Consider the following 16,755-nt stretch of genomic DNA (forward strand, 5'->3'; position numbering starts at 1 on the left):
CCCACACGCACATACACACACACCCCGCACCCGCCCCCCCACAAAACAGCCATGTTACGCCATGTTAGCCACGATATAAAAACAGTATTCTTTTTCGGTTAGAAGAACAAGGATTAGATTTTTATTGGTCGAACAAACTTTTAAAGTTACGCGCGCGTCTTCGAGTTCTCGTTCATCTCCTGATTGTCCTCGAGAAACACGAGGGGTGTGTTAATGTGAGCCCCGGGCGCTCTCTCACGCCCGGCTCGGGGTCGTGCTCCGCCAATGTCAAGCGCTCTGGGACGCGGCCCTGCATGAGGGGCGTGCTATAAATGCGAGCTGTTGCCGTTGTGTAAAGAAACACTTCCTGTGTGCGTGGTGTGTGTGTATTGTCCTGAACTTTTCCTCCACTTTGTATCTCAAAAGAAAGTCTCGGTCTTCCAGCCCGGATCATGCCGGTCGGGAATTTGGGGAAAAGTTTGGTGAAGAAGCCAGCGATGACCAAAGCGTCGGTCTGCCTGTCTCCTGCACCGGCCCGGCCACTGGTGGGTGTTGGGTTAGGAGGGGGACATCTTTTGCCGCGTTAGTCATTGCTTTCCTCTGTTGATGTGAACTCTTCCTCGTGTTCTGTAGAGGGCACAAGAGGTTAATTCGCTTCAGCAGCTCAGATGAAAGACCGCCCTTTGGCTTTGGACTATGTGGTTCGAACCACCTCATCTCATCCCTCCAGAACATTCCTGAACACCCACCCGACAAACGCGCCCCCCCTCCCCCCAACTATCAAGGCGTCCCAGCCTCGACCGCCCTTCTAGATATTGGTAATGACCTGTAGTGTCGTGGTTAGAAGGCTCACCTCGCATGTGAGAGGACCTGGGTTTGATTCCCGGGCAGGGCAGGACCTCAGGGCAAGTTTCCTTTCTCCAAACACATGCCTAACCCTAACCCTAAGTGGCAACCTGGTAGTTGCTCGATTGGTGGATCGCTTTCCGGGGGATTAATAATCACTCAATCCACGAGTTTGGGGCAACGCTGCTGTGCGCAATTGGCTAGCGCAAAATATACAGTCAATTCACTTTACAGCGTATCCTGTGAGGCGCTTTGAGACGTCTCAACGACGTGATAAGGCGCTGCATCAAATACAAGGATTATTATTGTTATTATTGTAGGCGTGTGAAGCAGATGCCCAGAGTGTTGAACAAGCTAAAACTCTATAGCTTGCCCATTCAGAGTGCTGCTTGTTCCACTAGGACCCCTGTTAAAGCCTCATGTTACCTACCACAGAGAACGGTGGTTCCAACGGGATTGTTGCTCTTGCTGGCTGACAACAACCGGCTCCGAGGCCTGGGTTCCGGCCTCTTGTTCCAGTCGACTTTGAAGCTTTGAGGAGGCGTTGCGGCCAGGCTGACCCCATCGTCGGGCCCCGAAGTCCTTCTGTTCGGGAGCCCGGCTTCTCCTCCTCTCACCTGCTCGCCCATGCTGCCCGTGCGTTGGTACGAGGTGGGGGGCCGGGGCGGGGGCATCGACGGCACTCGGAGAGGCATAGAGGAGCCCCTGAGGTTCCGTGTCATAGGCCTGGGCTCCTCGAGACCAGAGTAGAGGCTGGCTCTGGGATTGAGAGGAGGCGGGAACGTTGGCCGTGCGGGAGTTGGTCTCCGACCTGGAACAGAAAGAGGTGTCAGCCCGGCTCTGACCCTCGGCATCAAGCCTCCCTCACTATCTGTATTGGTGACGTCTGTCCTGTAGTGTAGTGGTTAGAGCACTCACCTCGCAAGCAACAGTAAGTAGGTGGGTGTTAGTTGTTGTTGTTAGTCGATTGGCAGATCGCTTTCTGGGGCTAATAATCCCCAGAATCACAAAACACACAGTCAATAATTATAGCATATTCCGTGAAGCGCTTTGAGACATCCCATTGACATGATAAGGCGCTACATCAAATGCAAAGATTATTACTGTTATTATTAATTGAAGTGATTTCCGTCAGTACCTTTCTTGACTGAGTGGCTGGTTACGATGATGGGAGCCTGGACGACAGAGGCTGGGGCTTGACTGGAGCTTCTCTGTAGAGGCTGATGTTGTGGCTGACCGACCTCCCTGGACGGGGCTGGTGATGAGGCAGGAGCCACTGGGAGGGTCTCACTCTGAGCCCTGGAGAGAAACAGAGAGGAGATGAGGTGGACGTCAAGAGGGAAGCAGACGTGAGTGGGCGGGGAATCAGTGGAGGGGACAGGAACGGAGAGGGCAAGAGAGCAGAGAGGGGAGAAGAGGGGGAGGAGATGGTAGGATGGGGAGTGCGGGGGGGGAATGGAGGGGAGGGATGGATGGGGAGAAGCTGGGAGAAAGGGAGTTGGAGGAGCGGAGTGGGGGAGAGGCGGTTAGGGATACGAGGGGAGGAGAGGGAGTGCATAGGAGAGGGGTGTAGGGGATCGGAGAGGGGAGAAGAAGGGGGAAGATGGGGAGAGGAGAGGGGAGAACCTCCCTCCCTCTTTCCCCCCCCCCCCCCACCTCCACTCTTCTCTCCAGAAAGAAATCCCTTTAAAATCAAAGAGAAAGTCTTGAAAGAGTTGGGAGCAAGTGGTTTACTGGGTGGAGGTTTCCTTCTTCGGGCCTGGGGGGGTGGTGTTGGCGATGGTTGGGGGGACTTGTGTTGGCTCGGGAGAGGCCTTTTCCTCCTGCTCCAGGGCGGGGCTGCACTCCGAGGGTCCCGGCCCCCCAGGTACGAAAGCTCCCGAGACATTGAAATCCAGGTCTGTGGAGAGGACCACAACAACAACAACTTACAACACGGCTTGACATTTATTATTAATAATAATAATAATCCTTACGATTGACACAGCGCCTTATCACGTCGTTGAGACGTCTCAAAGCGCTTCACAGGATACACGGTAAAGTGTAGTGACTGTGTATCTTGTGGGCGAAACTGCGCACAGTGGGGTACCACAGACAGCCGTTAAATGAGTGATCTATTTTATCGGAGCGGGTGGGGGGGGAAAGGGGGGGTTGAGAGACACACAGAGAGAGAGAGAGATTCTTTTCGAACACCGCAAAATCTTTCCCGAATTGAAAACAGCGCCTTCATGTCCCGAGGATGTCCCGAGGCGAACGAGAGAGAGAGAGAGAGAGAGAGAGAGAGATGAGGGGGGAAGGGGAACGATGACGGAAATCGCGCTGTCGAGCCGGGGAACAGAGACGGCGAGGAATCTGAAGGTGAGACGTACAGAGACGCACCTCCTGGGAAGATCTTGTTAGCGTTCAGGATGATGGGTTCCATCACCGACACCACTTGGACGGAGGAAGCTGATGCCATATCAGCCAGTGAGACAATCCTACAGCACGTAACACACAGCGTCCTGGTCAGTACAGTATTTCCCACCCAACTCTCTCTCGCTCTCCCCCCACTCCACTCTCTGCTTCTGCTGATCTCCATCCCCGCCTCCGATCTCACTCCTCTCTTTCTCTCTCACACGAGGGCTCAACTCTCTCGCTCTCCTACCTTGTCTCTTGTCCTTCTCGCTCTCTCTCACACGCACTCTCTCCTCTCTCTTCTCTCCCTCTCAACACACCCCTCCCATCTCTCTCTGCCTCTCTCACACCCCCTTCCCTTCTCTCCCACATACACGCACTCCTTCTCCCTCTCTCTCTCTCTCTCACATTCCCCCCTTACTCCTCTCCCCCTCCCTCACACTCCCCCTCTCTCTCTCTTAGACAGCGAGTCGCTGTGAGTTTCAAAGAGTGGGGGCACTGAGGTCAAAGGATCCGACATGGTGGCCAAGTAGGCGGGTGATCTCTCACCCTCAGCCCGACGTTTGACCTACTCTGACATTTGACCCACCCTTCATTCTGGGGCCAGAGCAGGTTGGGGCCGAGGACGATGGCAATGTTACTGGGGCTCATCTTGTTCACGTCCTGATCCTCTGCCAGCCTCGCCAGGAACTTAATCAGGTACCTGTTTGCCAACAACAACAACAACAGCTTGCCTTTACACAGCGCCTTTCACGCGGGACAGGGTCTCGGAGCGCTTGACAGACACGGGGTCAGGCGCTGAGTGAGGGAGAAGTGGGGAGGTGATCGTAGGAGCTTTTTGGGAGGGATATAACGATAAGAATTAATGATAATCCTCGCATTTGATACAAGGTCTTATCACGTCCTCGAGACCTCTCGAAGCGCTTCGCAGAATATACTGTAAAGTGTAGTCACTGTGTATTTCGTGGGCGAAACGCAGCAGCCAACTGCGCACAGCAGTGTCCCCCCGAACAGTCGTGGATTGAATGACCAATGGAAGACAGCAAGTTCTGGTGTGGGGGAGTGGGGGGGCAGTGGGGGAAAGGGAGTGTCCGACACTCGCTCGGGTGTAACCCATTACCGCAGGTTTGAGTAATTCCCTCGGGCAGTTTGCTGCACACATCTCGAAGTCTCTCCACCTTAGTCTCCTGGTCTTTCTCACTGCACAGGGAAGAGAACAGAAGAGGAGCTGCAAGGCTCCCATTGGGAAAAGAAAATGCAACAGTACAATATAGATTTAGATTTATACAGCGCCTATTACCTTGAGGGTATGTCCCAAGGCGCTTCACAGGACATACTGTGATCTGTTGGCACTGTCTTTGTAGGTAAACACAATTTGAAAGAAAGTGAGAGCAAAACAGAGACTCAGAGAGCGAGAGAGAGCGCGAGCGTGTGAGAGAAGTGAGAGCAATCAGGAGGCGCGTGTGTGTGTGTGTGTGTGTGTGTGTGTGTGCGACACAGAGTGTGAGAGATACTGAGTGGGTGACACAAAACAAAAGCAATATGGAGACAGCTTGTGTTTTTGGTGAGGCAGAGCAAAAAGAGTTTGTGAGAGAAAGTGAGAGACGGAGAGAGTGTGCGCGTGTGTGTGCGTGCGTTCGTGCGTGTGCGTGAGAGACCGAGAAAAAGAGAGAGAGCATGAGGAGAGTGCAAGAGAGGAAGTGAGAGCTAGTGGGAGAGCGAGAGAGCGTGTGAGAGGGAGAGAGAGAGAATGAGAAAGTGCCAGAGAGAGAGAGAGAGAGAGGGAGCTCCATTTCCTACCTTGCAGCTTCAAACCATTCGTCGTAGAGATTGAATGTCATGAGGGGATGGGGTAACTCTCTGAGGTAGGACTTCAGGGCACCTGATTGCAGAGAGAAACCTGCTGTTAGCTCCTGCTTTTGCCTTCCTCTCAACCACAACAACAAATGACATTTACACGGCACCTTTCACAGCAGGAGGACAGCCCAAGGCGCTTGGACAGTCAGGGATCCGCACCCGAGCTGGCGGTTGGGATCAGGAGGGGCGGAGGGCGGAGGGCGGGGAGGGTAGGGGTAGGAGGGCGACCGAAGAGAAGGGTATTGAAGAAAGAATCATGTGGCTTTTGTAGCAAATAGGTGGCCTTCAGCCTCTGAGTCCCCACCTTCTAGAACTCCATCCCATAGTCCCTCCGCCTCCCTCCCTCCCTCCCTCGCCTCAAGACCTTACTCTTTGACCATGCCTTCGGTCACCCTCCTACCCCTACCCTCCCTGTCTCTGCTGTTGGTGAGGCGATAGATCTTACCGGCCACAGCGTGGGGGTCATATTTGAACTCTTCCGGGTTGAAAGCACCACTGTCCAACGACGATTTTAATTGTTTCAGCACAGAAGCTGCAGGAGCAAGTCTGAATAGACCCTGTAATAGGTGGAAAAAACAAGTTAAATAGATAAATAGTCATAATAATAATATTTCCATTTGGTACAGCGCCTTATCACATCTTCGGGGCTTCTCAAAGCGCTTCACAGATGATACTGTTGAGTGAATTGACCTGTGTATTTTGTGGGCGAAACGTGGCAGCCAATTGCGCACAGCAGCGTCCCCACAAACAGTCGTGGATTGAGTCACCATATTAATATTAATATTTTTTAAGGGATTATTACTCCCGGAAAAGCGATCCGCCAATCGACTAACAACCGACCTCACCTCTTCCTTCATTCCTTTCTCCAGCAGCATCATCACACAGGCCTCGATGGGGAGAGCAATCTGACGCTGACAGCTCTCCAGATGTTCCTGCAGAGGTTTGCCAAAGGCAGCCTGCCTTCCGTTGCGCTCTTCACACCAATCAAAGGCATTAAATAATAATATTAATAAGATAAATTCTTACGTTTGAAGTGTAGTGACTGTGTATTTTGTGGGCGACGAGGAAGCTCACGAGGCAGGCCTTGAAGGAGGCAGGGGAGGGATGGGGGAGAGGCGGAGGTACTGGGGATGGTGTTTTAAAGGGCGGGGGTTGATGCAGGGGAGAAGGGAACAGAACGAGCAGAGACTCGTGTGAAGTGTGGAAACATCAGCACGGACTCAGATGGGCCAAATGGCTCATTTCCAAGCCAGACAGTCTGTAACTCTACGTGATGCTGAATCGCAGGGTGTAGGCGCTCGCTGGGAGACTCGCCTGCTGCATTGGGGGCAGATTTCAACCCGGGCATCAAGGTGTCGAGCACTTTCAGCGACTTCCTGTGATAGTCAGCCTGTGCCTCTAGCAGCTGAAAGAGAAATAAAACAGAGAGAGACACTTATGTTACACAGCGGTACCAACGAGAGGCTGTGACCACAAACCTAGATTCTGAAAATACAACAATAACAACAACTTGTATTTATATATAGGGTCTCTCGCACCGGCCCAGAGCACTCGAAAAATTTGTCATCCTTGCATTCGAGGTAGTGACTTACTTATCATGTTGTCGAGACGTCTCAAAGCGCTTCATGGGATATACTGTAAAGTGGATTGTCTGTGTATGTTGTGGGTGAAACGCAGCACCAATTTGGTACAGCAGAGCCCTTCAAACAGTCGTGGATTGAGTGGCCTCGATGGGGAGAGCAATCTGACGACCAAAATTATTACACTCCCCCACCCCACACCCCCCACCCCCTCCGGAAAGCGATTCGCTAATCGACTAACGCCCGTGTTCCTGCTCGGTAAACAGAGGCGCGTGGAGTAGGGAAACTCGACTAAGTAAATGGCGTACAACCGCACAAAAGTCTTGACTATGTTTGAAAGTCGGTTCCTTTTCATTAAAATAGATCTCTGCGGCGGCCGAGCGCTCACTGGGTTGGAGGAAAGCACAGTGAGTGCACTGACAAAGCTGTCTCTGTCCGGCTCTCACTGTGTGTCTATATCCAGAGCATAAACCACAGGGCAGGTTCAGTCCACTGAACCCTGTGAATGGATGAGGAGAGCAGTGTCAGAAACCCGTCGGACCAAATATAAAATACTTCCCTCTCACACACACACCACCACCATCACCACCACCACCACCCCACCCACCCACCGGCCCACCGACACACACAGCACAACCACCACCAGAACGGCATCCTGTGGCGGGATGGGGTGGGGGGTGGTGTGGGGGGTGGGGGGGGAGGGGGGGGGAGAGAAGGAAAGGAAAGGTGGGAGATTGGTCACACAGACACAGACACACACACGAATGAACAACAGCAAACTGGATTCTTTCACGTAAAGGGCGGGCGGGCGGACAGACGGACGCACAGTCGGAAGGTCGGATGGATGGATGGATGGATGGGTGGGTGGGTGGGTGGGTGGGTGGGTGGGGAATTGGGAGTCCTGTGGCTGTGGCGGTCAGAGCGCTCACCTCGCAAAGGAGAGGACCCGGTGGGGCCGGACAAAACCTCGGGCAAGTTTCTCACTCCGCCTTTCAAGCGGGGCAGTGTCTCGGAGCGCTTAACGGTGGCCGGAGCCTGACGCCGAGCCGATGGGAGAGGGAGAGAGAGGGGGGGGGGAGAGGGAGGGGGTAGAGAGAGAGAGAGAGAGAGAGAGAGAAAGAGAGAGCGCATTCCAACAATCTATCTCCGGGATTTCCGCGCGTCTCAGTGGGAGGCAGGGAATTCCCAGTCCGCTTCGGAGACTCTTAAGCCACGGTGACGGGTTTCCGCACCTGTCAGACGCCCGGCCGGACCCCCCCCCCACCCCCCCAAAAAAATTGCTGTCGCTCACCGATAGGAAATAGTTGGCATATTCTTCCTCCTTACTGGCGAAGTGATAGAGGTCAGCGGCGTATTCATCCTGAAAAGGCAACGCCGTTCACTAGTGGTTCATCTGAATGATGGCGTCTCTGACACCCCAGTCCTCCCCCCGCTCCCCCCCACCCCAGCCCTCCCCCGCTCCCCCCACACCCCAGCCCTCCCCCCGCTCCCCCCACCCCAGGCCTCCCCCGCTTCCCCCCACCCCAGCCCTCCCCCCGCTCCCCCCCACCCCAGCCCTCCCCCGCGCTCCCCCCCCACCCCAGCCCTCCCCCGCTCCCCCCCACCCCAGCCCTCCCCCCGCTCCCCCCACCCCAGCCCTCCCCCGCGCTCCCCCCCACCCAGCCCTCCCCCCGCTCCCCCCCCACCCCAGCCCTCCCCCCGCTCCCCCCCACCTAGCCCTCCCCCCTCTCCCCCCACACCCCAGCCCTCCCCCCGCTCCCCCACACCCTAGCCTCCCCCCGCTCCCCCCCCACCCCAGCCCTCCCCCCACCCCAGCCCTCCCCCCGCTCCCCCCCACCCCAGCCCTCCCCCGCTCCCCCCCCCCACCCCAGCCCTCCCCCCGCTCCCCCACCCCACCCCAGCCCTCCCCCGCTCCCCCACACCCTAGCCCTCCCCCCTCTCCCCCCACACCCCAGCCCTCCCCCCGCTACCCCACACACCCCATCCCTCCCCGCGCTCCCCCCACACCCCAGCCCTCCCCGCGCTCCCTGCTCTCCCCCCACCCCACCCCCAGCCCTCCATGCTCTCCAGCCACCCCCACCCCCCAGCCCTCCCCGCTCTCCCCCACCTCCCAGCCCTCCCCGCTCTCCACCCTCCCCAACCCCCAGCACCACCGGCGCTCCCGCCCTCCCCAACAGCAACAACAACAGTAGCAGCAACAACAACAGCAGAAACAGCAGCAACAACAACAGCAACAACAGCAACAACAACAGCAACAACAACAACAGCAACAGCCGCAGCAGCAACAACAACAACAGTAACAAGTTGCATTGATGTAGGTCCCTTCACGCAGGGCAGTGAGAATATTGAACTGCTAACGTGGAGGCTTCAGCCGAGGAGCTGCGCGAGGAGCCCGGCCGAGAGGCGCTGAGTGACGGGGGGATTCCATGGCCGTACCTTGGATTGTTCCACTTTCCTCCAGGCCTCGTCTGCCTCCTCTCGGAGCACATCCACCTTGGCCCCCGCGCAGGGCGTGCTAGCCCCCGGACCCCCTGATTTGGTGGCTTGGCTGAGCCTACGGCAGGAGGACAGGACAAGGTGCTCTGGTCAACATTCACCAGCTCACTGACCCCGACACCCACACTGACACCCACACTGACCTCGACACCCACACCCACACTGACCCCGACACCCACACTGACACCCACACTGACCCCGACACCCACACTGACACCCACACTGACCCCGACACCCACACTGACACCCACACTGACCCCGACACCCACACTGACACCCACACTGACCTCGACACCCACACCCACACTGACCCCAACACCCACACTGACACCCACACTGACCCCGACACCCACACTGACACCCACACTGACCCCGACACCCACACTGACACCCACACTGACCCCGACACCCACACTGACACCACACTGACCCCGACACCCACACTGACACCCACACTGACCTCGACACCCACACCCACACTGACCCCAACACCCACACTGACACCCACACTGACCTCGACACCCACACCCACACTGACCCCAACACCCACACTGACACCCACACTGACCCCGACACCCACACTGACACCCACACTGACCCCGACACCCACACTGACACCCACACTGACCTCGACACCCACACCCACACTGACCCCAACACCCACACTGACACCCACACTGACCCCGACACCCACACTGACACCCACACTGACCCCGACACCCACACTGACACCCACACTGACCCCGACACCCACACTGACACCCACACTGACCCCGACACCCACACTGACACCCACACTGACCTCGACACCCACACCCACACTGACCCCAACACCCACACTGACACCCACACTGACCTCGACACCCACACCCACACTGACCCCAACACCCACACTGACACCCACACTGACCCCGACACCCACACTGACACCCACACTGACCCCGACACCCACACTGACACCCACACTGACCTCGACACCCACACCCACACTGACCCCAACACCCACACTGACACCCACACCGACACCCACACTGACACCCACACTGACCCCGACACCCACACTGACACCCACACTGACCCCGACACCCACACTGACACCCACACTGACCCCGACACCCACACTGACACCCACACTGACCTCGACACCCACACCCACACTGACCCCAACACCCACACTGACACCCACACTGACCTCGACACCCACACCCACACTGACCCCAACACCCACACTGACACCCACACTGACCCCGACACCCACACTGACACCCACACTGACCCCGACACCCACACTGACACCCACACTGACCTCGACACCCACACCCACAATGACACCCACACTGACCCCGTCACCCACACTGACCCCGACACCCACACCGACACCCACACACACCCGCAGCCAAACCGTGCCACAGCACAGTCACTACACCTGGCACTGTAACACACGCTGCTCACCTGTTTTTGGCCCCCGTCCAGTCCAGTGTCACTTTGGCCAACTGTTTCTTGTGTTTCAGAATGTTGGGCAACTCGTCCTGAGATCAGAGGGAAATCAACTCAGTCTTTCTCATCTTTAGCTCATTTTATACTCAGTCTCACTCTCTCAGTCACCAGTTCAAGCCTGAGCTCAGTGACGAGACTCTTCATTTGTTTTCATTTCATTATCATCCATCCCTCCCTCTTTTCTTTGCTCCTTTTTTTTCCCAATTGCTCTCTCTCCCACTCTCACTTTCTTTCTTAAACACAGAAAACAGTCACGACACTTTTGCAGCACAATTCTGAGACGTTGCAATGCCTCCGCAAAAATATAATACCGATAATTTTGGTCTCTCGATCCGTGACTGTTTGCGGGGACGCTGTTGGGCGCAATTGGCTGCCGCCTTTCGCCCACAAAATATACAGTCACTGCACTTTATAGTGTTTCCTGTGAAGCGCTATGAGACGTCTCGAAGACGTGATTAGGCGCCGTATCAAATACAACGACTGCTATTGTTATAGCTTGATAAGGGGAGAGGGACAGGAGGAGATTTGAGAGGAAAGTCAGAAGGGCTAGAGCAGCGTTGTGATCATGATACGCTGTCACGTGCGAACAATTATCAGGAGGGAGTTAAAAAGGAGACGCCAGGGGTATTGGGGAAAGAGCAGGGGGAGTGGGAATGGTTGGGCAGCTCTTCTGTGCTGTAATATTCTATGATTTACAGTGTGCGAACGTACTGAGGTCTGAAACAGGAAGGGGAAAAAAAAACTTGCTGTGCAAACCAGTATAAATAGCTGGTTGGCTGGACTCGGAGACAGAAACCACTCTGCACTGTACTTTCTGTCCTATATTTAGTGTCGAGCTTTGGGGTAGAGAGGGGGAGGGGAGGGGAGGAGGAGTCGGACATATCCTTGGTTAACCCAACACCAATTCTGTCCATCCTCACATGAAGCTCAAACATACAGATGTTCCTCTCCCCAACCCTCCTCCTCCTCCTTCTCCCGACCCCTCCTCCTCTACACTACACTACGAGACTCCAACCGAAGCATAATGGGGACTGCACAGTGAGTTTAATGGGACTCCTTCCTTCCCCACGTACCCACCTCCCACCACTCCCTCTCCCCACTCCCTCCACCTCCCTGTCCCACAGCCCTCATCCACCTCCACCTCTCCCCCACCCCACCCTTCTCCCTCCCCCTCCTCCTCTCGTGATCGTTCACGTCCAGTACCTCAGACAACTTGAAGAGAGGATCCAGGACATCTTTCTCCACCTGGAGCTCATGCTCTGCCAGGACCTTGGCCAGGGTGCTTTCTATGAAACAGCAGACTTCCAGGATCTTTCTGGTGTTCAACAGTGACAGAGAGGGAGAGAGAGAGAGAGCGAGAGAGGTTCAGCCCATCACCAGCACACAGCGAATTCAGGACAATCGCAGACAAAATAAATGGATTAGATTGGGAAAGCGGAGGTTGGATTTTTTATTTGGTCATCCGAGGGTCTGACACTCACGGAAGCCCATCACCATGATCAGCCAGGCGTCTGACACATGCGGAAACCCATCACCGTTGTAAGCCGGATGTCTGAGGGAGTGAGTGAGTGAATGAGTGAGTTAGTGAGTGAGTGAGTGAGTGACTGAAGGGTGGGGAGTGGGGGATTGAGTGGAGGACTAACTCACCGAATACTGGACGCAGTGTCGAGTTCCCTGCAGCTATCTTCCATGACGTGGGATAACGACATGAGAGGCATCTTTTTCTGCGAGGAAACCAAATTGACAGCAACGTGATGTGACCTGAGGCGAGTGGGCAAACTGACATCCCCGAGAGCAGAGGAGACTCAAGAAGGCTGGACTGATGGGAGCGTTCAAAACAGACAGAAGAATTGACTAGTTAGAGAAGGGGGGGGGGGGCGGGGGGAGGACAGGACGAGACAACAAGAGGGATGGGTGGGGGGGAATGACCTTAAAGCTGTCGCAACTGATCGTGATGGAGATTTTCTCACACAGACAGACACTTGTGTGAGATGTGTGATAGATGGTTGAAAGGATCGATAAGAGATTGTTTCATGGACAGAGATTTGTGTCGTGGAGAGACTATGGGGGGGGGTATGGTGGTGGGAGGGAGGGTGGTGGGGGGTAGTTGGTGAACGAGGGAGAGAGCGGGGGGCTTTGAAACACGCTTGAGTGGCCCGTTTCCCTACGTTCCTAACGCAGGGTCAAAGTTTACTCACCAAACGCTTCTCCAGGTCGGAGCCCTGCTGGCCCTGCAGACAAGCCAACAGCCTCCGGTGTGCATTGTACATGGCTCGTTTGGTGGGCTCGATCCGGTTCTCATACTGAGTCACAGGTCAAAAACACATCAAAAAAGGGGGAGACGGAGGTCAGTTCGATGAATTGCGCGCGCGCACACACTCACATACACGCACACATGCACACGCGCATACAATCCATCTCTCTCCGTACTGTAGGCGCACACACACACACAGCACTGTCCCACAAACAGTCGTCAAATCGATCCCCTCAAACGGCCGTGAAATCGAAGGCTGATTTTTTTTAGAGAGAGAGAGAGAGAAAAACTCCCTTGTGTTTTTCAACAGGAGGGTTTTAAGGTCAGCTTGAGCAGGGTGCAGATGGGGAGTGAGGTTTAACGTCTCCTTGACCAACGACTCGCTAGAAGGCCGGCATCCCTGACCATGCGAGGCTCCCCCTCCCGCCCCAGACTGTGAGCTCAGCGTCACGTACCTGTACAAGGTCTTCGCTGAGTAGTTCTGTTGTCTCGCTTCTGGAAATGAAGAAAGATAGAAAGAAGTGTAAAATGAACGACGAGATTATTTCCAAATGTAATGTAACCTCCTTCAACCCTACAGAGTGCACGGTCCCCCTCCCACCCATTCCCCCCCCTTCTTCCCCCCCTTTTCTCCCCCCACCACTTTGCTCCCTTCCCTCAGCGTAAGCAGGATACGTCCCTCCAGGGAGAGAGAGAGAGGGAGAGTGTGTATTCCATTCCAATAATCTATAATAATAATAATAATCCTGGCATTTGCTATAGCATTTCTCACGTTTTCGAGACATCTCACGTTTTCGAGACATACTACCACTTTGCAGTATATTCACAGAATATACTACAAAGTGAACTGACTGTATATTTTGTGGGCGAAACTCGGCAGCCGATTGCACACAGCAGCGTCCCCACAAATGGTCGTGGATTGAGTCATCAAATTATTATCTTTTTTTTGAGGGATTATTATCCCCGGAAAAGCGATCTGCGTCATCGACTAATAACCAAATTCTTACTTACTTACTTACTATCTCCCTACCTACCTGCCCGTACCCTCCGTTCCTCCGGCTCCGGTCTGCTCCACATCCCCCGCCTCAACCGTCCTACCATCAGTGGCCTTCAGCCTCTCAGCCCCGAGGCTCTGGAACTCTATCCCCAGTGCCTTCACCGCCTCCTCCCTTTCCTCCTTCAAGGCCGGTCTCAAGACCTTTCTCTTTGACCGAGCCTTCAGCTCCCCTCTCGACTCTCTACCCCTTCCTCGCTCCCTCCCTTCCCTCCCCTCACCCTGATCATTCTCCCCCCCCAATGCTCGGGTCCTGACCTAACCGTACAGCGCCTCGGGACGTCCTCCCGACGTGAAAGGCGCTCAATAAATGGAATCTTGTTGTTGTTGTTGTTGTTAGGTAAACAGAGGCGTGTGGAGTAAGGGAACTTGCCCAACATTTCGCCCTGCTGGGAATCGAACCCCGGTCTCTCGCTTGCGAGGCGAGTGCTCTAACCACTGTGCGAAGCTGAGATGCATGGAATTCTCAGTTTGGTTTGGAGACTCTTTAAGCAACGGTGATAGGTTTCGGCGTTGTGTCAGATACTGGGCCAAACTCCCCCTCCAAAAAAAGGCTTCAGGAGAACTGAGAGCTCATCTTTGGGAACCGAAGACATGGCCATTCACTTATAAGCAGAAGCGAGAAATTATGAGACCGCACGAAGAGAAGGAACACTCTCAAATTCTCTCACATACCCAACAAGTCAGGGTTCAGTCAGTAGCTGACCCACACTTATAGGAAATAAAATACACTTTGCGCTCATACAGCACCTTTCACTTGGGAGGATGCCTCATAGGGCTCACCGGGATTTCACTGTAAAGGGTAGTGACTGTGTATTATTGCATGTGAACGCAGCAGCCCATTTCCACTCCACACTCCCTCTACCCCGCTTCCCGTACCCTTTAATCTTCCTCCCCTTTAAAGGTCCATCATTTAAATGTCGGCCTCCCCAACTCTTCCCTCCATGGGCTGCCGATCATCCAGAACTCCAGCCCGCAGTCCCTCCACCTCAACCCTTCCCTTGCCTCCTTCAAAAGCCGACTCAAGACCCTCCTCTTCGACTGTGCCTCCCCTCCCTGCCCTCCGCCCTCCCCGATCCCGACCCCTGGCTCGGGTCGGAAATATTGATGGTCCAGAGCCTTGGGACGTCCTCCTGACGTGAAAAGAGCTAAACAAATGTAATCGTGTGGTTGTTATTGTGTGACCCTCAATGTTAGAGGAAAGAGCCTTAAAAAGAGACTTCTTTGGGGATATATTGGGGACCTACAGAGTGCCTTTTACCTTGGGAGGTCTCCCAAAGCACCTCACAGCTAAAGTAAGGATAAGCAAGACTTTAAAGGGAATTGAGAAAGGAAAACCAGAATAATATTTTCACATCCGCTTGGACAGCCGGAAAAGAGAGAGAGGGAACCTCAGGACAGGTACGAGGAAGTATTTCCTGACACGTAGAGAGAGGGAGGGGGCATTAACGACAATAACAACAACAACAACATTGCATTTGTACAGTGCCTTTCACGTCGGGAGGACATCCCAAGGCGCTTAACAACTGTAAATGGGGAGGGCACTGGCAAATGGGGTCACGTTTACAAGAACCGCACCTCGATGCTGCGATGGAGAGCTAATAATAATAATCCTTGCATTTGATGCAGCGACTTATCACGTTTCTAAGACGTCTCCTGTATCACCGGATGCACTGTATAGTGAAGTGACTGTATATTTTGTGGGCGGCACAATTGCACACAGCAGCGTCCCACGAACAGTGGTGGGTTGAGAGGACGCAAAAAGCGCTATATCAAATGCAAGGATTATTATTATTATTATTATTATTATTATTATTGAGTGACCATTTATCTCGGGTTTAATTCTTGCGACTTTCAAAAAAAAAAGACAGCGATTGGATTGATGTAATGCCCTTCACGTTGGGCAGCGTCTCTGATCGTGTAACACAGCAAAAGCTTCACAAAGGCAGAAAAAGAAATGAATGAGAGAGTGACCGAGTGAGTGAGCGATTCAGCGACCGAGTGAGTGAGTGACCGAGCAATTGAGCGATTGAGTGAGTGACTGAGTGACTGACTTATTCAGTGAGTGAGCGAACGACTAACTAACTGACGATCTAAATGATTGATTGACTGACTAACTAACTGATTGACTGACTGACCGAACAACCGGCCGACAGACTATTTGCGCCCCGTCCCCTTCTCTCCCCTTCTTGCCCGAGGCAATAAGCTGGTCAGAGTCCCCCCCATGTTATGCGTTCTCCGAGTGTGACTTCCTGTTTTACAGCGTTGCAAAACCCCGAGCTCACGGTGCGTGAATAACGAAAGCTTTACCTTCCAATGCTGTGGTTTGCCAACTGCAACATCCGATTCAACTGTTTCTTCATCATTTTTGCAAAGGAGGCGACCGCTCTCTCTCTCGCTCTCTCTCTCTCTCACCCTCCCTCGAAAAGAAACATACAAAAACTAAAGAGAACAATATAAAATACTCCCCCTTTCCCTACGAAGCGCACCCCAGCTTCCCACACCTCTGAACTAGACAGTCTGGTCGCGGCCGGTGGATGTGACATTCGCTCTGAAGTCACGCCTACACTCGTAGGAGGAAGCCAACAGAGTGCATGTCATTCCAACCGGCTTAGCATTTACTCTACAGACGCAGGGCTTTGGAACGCCCACAATTGGATGACAATAAATAATAATAATAATCCTTGCATTTGACCCGGCGCCGGCGCGACGTCTCAAAGCGCTTCACACGATGCACTGCCAAGTGCAGTGACTGTGTGTTTTGTGGGCTGAACCCCTCACAACAGGGTCCCGCAAAG

The 16,755-nt window shown here is 54.3% G+C and overlaps 1 protein-coding gene across 1 annotated transcript; it reads right to left on the reverse strand.

Annotated features, from left to right (window-relative positions):
* Positions 1 to 100: 100 nt before the first annotated feature.
* Positions 101 to 16,540, reverse strand: LOC103172367 (SH3 domain-binding protein 1-like). The gene is given in 20 exon segments (XM_042345082.1): positions 101 to 606; positions 1,256 to 1,636; positions 1,964 to 2,124; positions 2,560 to 2,725; positions 3,205 to 3,302; positions 3,809 to 3,922; positions 4,340 to 4,358; positions 4,361 to 4,419; positions 5,020 to 5,101; positions 5,522 to 5,633; positions 5,922 to 6,049; positions 6,391 to 6,481; positions 7,948 to 8,016; positions 9,093 to 9,210; positions 10,605 to 10,681; positions 11,853 to 11,964; positions 12,297 to 12,373; positions 12,848 to 12,952; positions 13,359 to 13,398; positions 16,268 to 16,540. Coding segments are annotated over 20 exon segments (2,109 nt in total). The 5' UTR covers positions 16,324 to 16,540; the 3' UTR covers positions 101 to 562.
* Positions 16,541 to 16,755: the final 215 nt, after the last annotated feature.

This window comes from Callorhinchus milii, unplaced genomic scaffold (assembly GCF_018977255.1).
Source record: "Callorhinchus milii isolate IMCB2004 unplaced genomic scaffold, IMCB_Cmil_1.0 Scaffold31, whole genome shotgun sequence".
Taxonomy (NCBI): Eukaryota; Metazoa; Chordata; class Chondrichthyes; order Chimaeriformes; family Callorhinchidae; genus Callorhinchus; species Callorhinchus milii.